Genomic DNA, 8,381 nt, shown 5'->3' with positions numbered 1-8,381 from the left:
TTAACCATATACAGGTCACTGTATATCCCCGGCACATTAGCATTACATAATTTTTGGCGCCCAACGTGGGGCCCACGCAAGCATACCTTTTTGTTAAACAACACCGTTAACAAGTGCAGGTAACAATTGGTAGTTAGCAGTTCAGACTGATTATTGTAAATTAGGAATAATACTTTTTTGTTCTTTTGCCGGTTGGAATTGCGGGTAATTGATGGTAATCAACTATCGACCACCCGGCTGTCAAATTAGCTTTTGTTTCAGCTACAATTTTCGGTTTAGTGCTCCCTAATTGTCTATTTGCCAAATAGTTTTGAGAAAATTTTTCCAAAATGGAAGTTGAATTTTGAGGCATATGGAATTTTCGAAAAAGCATGCGAAAACCGTACCTAAAAATTTTAATCGATGTTTTGGAAAGGTTGTTACAACTACTATTTCAATTGTGAAAATTCTGGCCCCATTTAGCTCATTTGCTTTCAAAAGAAAGATAAATCGCGTAGTTGAATTGACTTTATTCCGTTAATACTATTACAATGTTATACGGAAATTCGAGTATTTTGCTCTGACTAAATATTTTCGACCGATGGCCTCTTGTTATAGACTTTACCGGAATTTCAAAAAATTTCTGCGCGAAGTTGTCTCTTCAAATCTCCTCGGATTTTTTTTATTAGCTCATAGAATTGTTAGGACCTTGATTCCAACGGAGATACGAAATCCTCTCGGCTTATGCTAAGTTTCGTCCGGATAAAGATCATTGGAGTCAAACAAGAGAGTAAGCTTTTAAAAAAAAATCTCGTAGCTACAATAGCCCTAATATTTTTTCTGTTCTCATTTGGCTGTTTAAATGTTGTTTTCGTTGTTTTCTCATCAATTAAGGTCACATATAATATTAGCATACTATTTAACATTTATTTTGTGTATTATCTTTTGTCTTCCTCATATATTTAAGTTTGTTTATAACCATTTTCTGTTAATATTACTCCGCAATATATTGGAGAACAGTCCGTCACATAATGTTAATTTCAACCAAACAGTCCTGGTAAATGTGCTCTGTAAGCGTGCTGGTGGCTTTAATGTAGTTCATTTCGCTCGCAGCTTGAATAGTGACAAACTGGATAGCATTAGAAGTATATTTGAAGATTCGTTTGTTGACGTTGTTTGTGTGTCAGAGACTTGGTTCAGTGCGGATATTCCGGATTATTGCTACTCAATCCCAAACTATAATTTGTTTCGCAATGACCGTTTGGGTAGAAGAGGTGGTGGAGTGGCTGTGTATTGTAGAGACAATCTAAATGTTAATATTATAAGTTCTTCTACGTCTGAGATTGAGTTTATGACTGCCGTGATTTCAGATGCGAGCACTAAAGTGTTGGTGTCTTGTGTGTACAATCCTAGCAAGAACATTTCACTGCAGCCTTTTTTCGATGACCTTACTCCTCGTCTTCTTGACTATGACCACTATATTATATGTGGCGATTTTAACATTAATCTACTCTCACCTGACTCTTTATCCAAGAATTTTTTAGACTCTGTCGCATCAGTTGGTATGTCTGTTGTCAATACTTGTATGCCTACAAGATTTTCATTCAATGTTCGTCCTAGTCTTCTTGACATTTTCATAGTTCCAAGGTCTACTTCTGTGCGTTTGTTTGACCAAATGTCTTTCATCTCTGACCACGATTTGATTTTTTGTTCGTTCGACTTTAAGTTAAATAACAAAGCTGAAGAAGAGACGAAGTTCTATTACCGTGACTATAAGGCCATTAAATTTGATGCGTTGTTTTCGGATTTAAACCGGTTCCATTGGAATTTTTGTTGGCAGCTAGTAACTGCTGACGAAAAACTAGACTTCTTTGTACAAAATATCTTATATTTCTTTAATAAGCATGTACCTATTCGCCAGTGTATCTCTAAGTCACGCTCCTGTCCATGGTTTAACAAAGAAGTTAAATTAGCGATTAAAAAGCGTAATATTTCCTACAACACCTGGAAAAGGAGGCCAACAGAGGAAAATTGGAACCTCTACAAACGTGCCCGGAATTCGGCTACTATTTCTGTACGGCTAGCTCAGAAGAACTTCTTCTGCGCAAAGCTTAACGTATCGTTGCCTCCTAAACAGCTCTGGGGAAATTTGAAAAGGTTGGGCGTGCGGTCAAGCTCAGAAATACCCTGCTCACTTGATCCCAATGAACTCAATAATTTTTTTGCTTCAAGTAGTTGCTTGACTGCTTACACGTCTGTAACAAATACCACTTCTTCGTCTTCTGACCAACACACCCTCTCGAGATTTCAATTTAGTTCCGTTTGCGAGGAGGAAGTGGCCAGATGTGTATGCAGTATTAAATCTAATGCTGTGGGGAATGATGAGCTTCCGATGAAGTTTGTCAAATTAATTTTGCCTTACATTCTCGCTTGCTTTACACACATACTCAATCACTGTTTAACCACTTCGTGCTTTCCATCCAAGTGGAAAGTAGCAAATGTCACACCAATAGCCAAAAAACCTGGTGCCTCTCTGATTTGTGAATTCAGACCCATACGTATATTAACAGGACTTTCTAAGGTTTTTGAGATGCTTTTAGCGCAGCAAATATCCGACTTCATTCATAAAAATAAACTCCTAAACCCTCTGCAGAGTGGTTTCAGAGCTGGTCACTCCTGTTCTACTGCTGTTGTTAAAGTCTTAGACGATATACGTCAGCCATTCGATCAAGGTCATTTAACACTACTTTGTCTGCTTGATTTTTCTAAGGCTTTTGATTCTGTAAACCACAATTTATTGTGTGAAAAACTAGCTAAGTATTTCAGCTTCAGCAAAACTGCAGTAAAACTCATAGAGAGCTATTTGAGCGACAGGTTTCAAAAGGTGAAAATCGGCAATAATTGTTCTAACCTCGTGCATATATACTCTGGTGTCCCTCAGGGATCCATATTGGGCCCCCTTTTGTTTAGCATTTTCATAAATGACATTTTCAGCACCTGCACTCATGCGCGCTTACACGCCTATGCCGATGATGTGCAGCTGTATGTTTCTAATAAAATTGGATCGATTCAGGATATTTGTCTACAACTTAACGAGGACTTAAGCTCAATATTTGCATGGTCTAGGGAGAATTTACTTTGCCTCAATGCTCAAAAATCTTGTGTAATACCTGTCGCTAAAGATAAATTTTTGGCATCGGATATTCCCAACTTATTTATTGGTGCCAACCAGCTTAAATTAGTTGACAAAGCCAGGAATTTGGGTTTCGTTATTAACTCTAGACTTGCGTGTGATGATCATGTTAATGAAGTTGTGAGTAAAATATTTTTTAACCTACGATGTCTTAGAGTAACTTCACCTTATGTACCGGTATCCACTAAGAAAAAGTTAATTACAAGTTTAATTGTTCCTTATATCACGTACTTTGAAATCGTCTACGGCAAATTAGACTCTCATTCACTCCAAAAATTTAATATCGCCATTAACTCTGCCACAAGGTATGTATTTGGTTTAAAGAAATACGATCATCTCTCATCTATGCGTAATTCTATACTTGGCTGTGATTTACAAAATTTTCTGAACGCGCGTAATTGCATTTTTATGTTCAAATTATTTATCACGAAGAGCCCGGAATATCTGTACAATAAACTTAAGTTCTCCAAGAGTACACGTTCGTCAGGTCTTATTCTTCCGAGAGTTAACTATTTATGCACTTCAAGACTGTTTTTTATTAATGCGGTAAGGCTCTGGAACTCCCTTCCACTGTCCTTGAAGAACGCGTTGCACATAGGCAACTTCAAAAAACTCATATCTAACTTTTTTTCTTCCAAGCGTGATCAAGAATAGTGGTTATAAGCTTACCTTTGTTTTATTTTAGAATATATGATTTGTAATTCAACGTACACATTAATCTATATTGTAATATTAATTATTATCTGTACTTTTTATTTTATTTCTTGCAATTTGTTTGTATCATTGTGCAAGTAAAGATTACATCTTAATGCACTAATGTTTTCAATATAATATTAAATGAAATAAATAAATATATAAGGAAAAAGTATTAAGAGAGGATCATGTCACTATTACATAGTCCTCAAACGTCTACAGCGGCGAATGCAGAAATAAACAATTGTTTAGTCTGCACGAATGCCATGACGCGTAGCCTAGCAAGAAATTTAGCTCCAAATATGACCTCGGCTGTGGAACAGCAACAAGAACCGCCATCTTTAAACACCAGCTTAAATGTCCCGATTGCGGACATGAGTCAAAGCTCAGGTAATGCTCCCAACCGAAATGCTCGAGATAACTCGAACAGATCGCGAAATCGTGGGAGAAGAAATAATGCTAATCGTCCAAACAGTATTGATTACGACCGCATCTCACAAATGGTAGAAGAGAGCGTTCAACGAATGTGTCGTTCCTTGAATTTAACTTCCAATCCAATCGATCGGAATACGCGTAATAATAGCGGATCGCCCGATGAGAATAGTCGCAATAATTTGTCAAGGGGTGGCTCATTAAGTACGGCGGTTAATCCCACAAAAATTTCTAATATTATACAAAAATGGAATGTGCAGTTCGATGGTACTTCTGACGGTTTATTTATTTATTTATTTATTATGCAAAATTTTGCACTCACTGTTAAAAGGAAAAGCCTTGGATTGGTATTGGAGGTACCATAAACAGGTAGAAACAATTGATTGCCGTGAATTTTGTCTAGCGTTACGTTATCAATACAAAGACTTTCGTTCCGATTTTGATTTCCGGGAACAAATACGTGCGCGTAAGCAAAAGCCAGGAGAATTTTTTCAGAGTTTTTACGATGCAGTCAGTTTACTTGTAGACCGACTAGGTAGAAGCATTCCGGAGGAAGAGTTAATTGAAATTCTTATCCGTAATCTTAGACCTGAAGTCAGGCATGAATTGTTATACATACCTGTCCTAACAGTGGCGCATTTGAGGAAGTTGTGCCAAATGCGCGAGAATCTATTAAAAGAGGAACAGTCCGGTAGATCTAGCCAAATTAAACCCCCAGCTACTATAGGTGCCCGTAGACAAGTATTTACTCTTGAAAGTGAAGAAATGGACCGGGTTGAATCTGATAGGACTCAAGCAGATATTGCAGCTATCCACAAGCCGCACAGCAAGCTTAAGTGCTGGAACTGCGATAGTGAAGGGCACATATGGGAAGATTGTCTGGCAGACAGACGCGTGTTCTGCTATGGATGTGGGACACCGAATGTGTACAAACCGCAGTGCGAAAAATGTGCGAAGCGCAAAGCGGAAAACTGCCAACGGGGTGCATTCAACAACAACCGACTGCCCCCGAATTAAAAGAAGGAACCAACAAACCGATTATTAACCGCCAAAACGCTAGCTTTGGTCATTCTACGGATATTCATTTTTCCTTTAAACCGTACCATGAACGACTGGAAAACTACATGGAAGTTAGGAAAAGAATTTTCGAAGAAAACGGCAAGCGAGTGAAAAGGAACACATTGCGTATGAGAGATTTTTTTGGTAGAATACGTAAAAATAAGAAGATATTAGTTTCATCCATTTTTAATAATAACACAGACTTAAGAAGGTTCGCGGAAGTAAAATTTTTGAGTTATACCGAGCTAGGCTTATTAGATACTGGCGCAAATGTAAGTTGTATCGGGTCCGATATTGCGCAAAAAGATTTCTCCAATTTATCAGAATTTCACCGCATTAATTCTCATGTAAAAACAGCAGATGGCCGTGCGCATCACGTTAAAGTGTTTCTTAACGTATATATGCGATACCAAGATATGGAAAGACAAATAAAATTATACGTCATACCGTCGATTACTCAAAGACTTATTTTGGGTATTGACTTCTGGCGCATTTTCGAATTGGCACCAGGGATTATCAGTGAAGTGGCGTTAGAAAATTCCCAGGGAGATTCTTCGATTGATTTTCCGTTGACAGATAGCCAAAAACAGCAATTAGAAGCTGTCAAATTGCTTTTTCCTAATTTTGAAATTCAAGGCTTAGGCCGTACTGGGTTGATTCAACATCATATTGACGTAGGCGGTGCCAAACCGATTAAACAAAGATACTACCCTGTTAGCCCGGCTGTTGAAAAATTAATGTTTGACGAAGTGGATAGGATGATGAAATTAGGCGTAATTGAGCCATCTAATTCAGCATGGAGCTCGCCAATGAGATTAGTGGTAAAACCCGGCAAGGTTCGATTGTGCTTGGATGCCCGCAAAGTTAATGAAGTGACGAAAAAAGATGCTTATCCACTTCAGAGCATCGACGGCATCTTTTCTCGACTGCCAAAGGCTAACATCATTACCAAATTAGATCTGAAGGATGCCTATTGGCAGATTGAGTTGTTGCCAGAGTCGCGTCCGTTAACAGCGTTCACGATTCCCGGGCGACCACTGTACCAATTTGTTGTCATGCCATTTGGGCTATGCAACGCACCGGCCACTATGTGCCGACTCATGGATGCCTTAATCCCCCCAGATCTGCAACATTGCGTGTTCGGTTACTTAGATGACATGTGCATAGTATCTGAAGATTTTTCTTCGCATCTGTCTGTATTGGTGCGCATAGCAGAACAATTTCGAAAAGCGAATCTTACACTAAACCTGAACAAAAGTCAATTCTGTGTAACTAAAATCAACTACTTAGGTTATGTGATAGGAAGCGGTGGAGTTTCCACTGACCCAGAAAAGATTTCTTGTATTGTGTCTTGGCCCCCGCCCAAGAATATTAAACAAGTCTGTGGATTTTTAGGAGTGTGCGGATGGTACAGGAGATTTATTAAGAATTTCGCGGAAATCACATGTCCCATAACAGAGGTTTTGTCCACAAAAAGAAAGTTTCTTTGGACTGACGAAGCTCAAGCTGCGCAGGAAAAGCTTAAGTTACTGTTAACTTCTGCACCTGTTTTACAAAATGCCGATTTTAATAGAAAATTTAATTACATTGCGATGCCAGCGATTATGGTATTGGCGCGGTGCTTGTACAATTATCCGATGAAAATGATGAAAAACCTATAGCATTCATGTCAAAGAAATTATCGAAAGCTGAAAGAAACTATAGTGTCACTGAAAGAGAATGTTTAGCCGTAATTTTAGCCATTGAGAAGTTTCGATGTAATCTCGAACTTCAAGAGTTGGAGGTAATTACTGACCATTCTAGCCTCGTATGGCTGATGCGACAGAAAAACGTTAGTGGTAGGTTAGCAAGGTGGATTTTGCGCTTACAAACATATAAATTTACCATCTCCCACCGCAAAGGCAAAGATCATACTGTTCCGGATGCGTTATCGCGAATCTATGATACCGAGATATCGAGCTTAGAAGCAGTCGGCCCTGAAATTGATGTAGATTCCACCGTTTTCTTCGATCCAGACTATGTGCAATTTACCCGATTTAAAAGTCGTTGATAAGTTTGTTTATATTCGCACGCAGCATTTGGCAGGTAGCATAGACGAAGACAACAACGCGTGGAAATTATGGGTCCCCGAAAGGTTGAGGAAGGACGTTATTAAACGTGCCCATGACAGTGTCATTACTGCCCATGCCGGCATGCAAAAAACCATTGAGCGAATTAAGCGTAATTTGTTTTGGCCAGGTTTGGCGAAAGATGTACGTGACTATATTCGACAGTGCGATACCTGCAAAGAAACAAAAGCGCCAAACGTTACGCTTACTCCGCCAATGGGGTTGCAAAGCGTGTCTTTGAGACCCTTTCAAAAATTTTACATTGATATCCTTGGCCCATATCCAAGAAGCAAACGCGGCAATATTGGTTTGTTGATAGTGCTTGATCATTTTAGCAAATTCCATTGGCTCTGTCCTTTGCGTAAATTTACCTCCGCTGCTATACAAGATTTTCTTCTACATCACATTTTTCATTGTTATGGAGTTCCTGAGACGATAGTAAGCGATAATGGTTCGCAGTTTAAGTCAAATGACTTTAAAGCATTTTAAACAGAATTCGGAATTAGGCAAATGTTCACTGCTTTATATTCGCCGCAAAGCAATGCAGCTGAGCGCGTGAACAGGTCATTGTTAGCCGCTATCCGATCATATATTAAGCAGGACCAATCAGAATGGGATAAATATTTGACAAGTATTTCTTGAGCCCTTAGATCTTCACTCCATCAGTCAATAGGATGTTCGCCATATCGTCGCCTCAGAAAACGGATGACGAATGTGCAAAATCACGATTTTGGGATTTTGATGCAGATTTACTAAGTTGGACATGCTCTTTCGATTTCTGCAATCCATTTTTTTATATCTCCATTAGTTTTTGAGATATTTCGTGCGCATTTTGTCGTATGTTACATAATATTAATGATTGGGTATGCCTTTTGTTGTATGTGCTGAAAATGCGTCACATACGACAAATTCCCATA

The 8,381-nt window shown here is 38.7% G+C and overlaps 1 protein-coding gene across 1 annotated transcript; it reads left to right on the top strand.

The window, feature by feature from the left end:
* Positions 1–4,053: 4,053 nt before the first annotated feature.
* On the top strand, positions 4,054–7,771 carry LOC118755579 (uncharacterized protein K02A2.6-like; the record flags this gene model as incomplete). The annotated part of the gene is made up of 4 exons (XM_036490406.1): positions 4,054–4,564; positions 5,714–6,764; positions 6,956–7,139; positions 7,372–7,771. Coding segments are annotated over exons 1-4 (2,146 nt in total), but the record flags the coding sequence as incomplete, so codon positions are not given.
* Positions 7,772–8,381: the final 610 nt, after the last annotated feature.

Source organism: Rhagoletis pomonella, unplaced genomic scaffold, assembly GCF_013731165.1.
Source record: "Rhagoletis pomonella isolate Grant_MI unplaced genomic scaffold, Rhpom_1.0 Rhpom_scaffold_06682, whole genome shotgun sequence".
NCBI classification, from domain to species: domain Eukaryota; kingdom Metazoa; phylum Arthropoda; class Insecta; order Diptera; family Tephritidae; genus Rhagoletis; species Rhagoletis pomonella.
The sequence above is the reverse complement of the archived record's forward strand: the minus strand, read 5'-3'. Positions and strand labels throughout refer to the sequence as shown.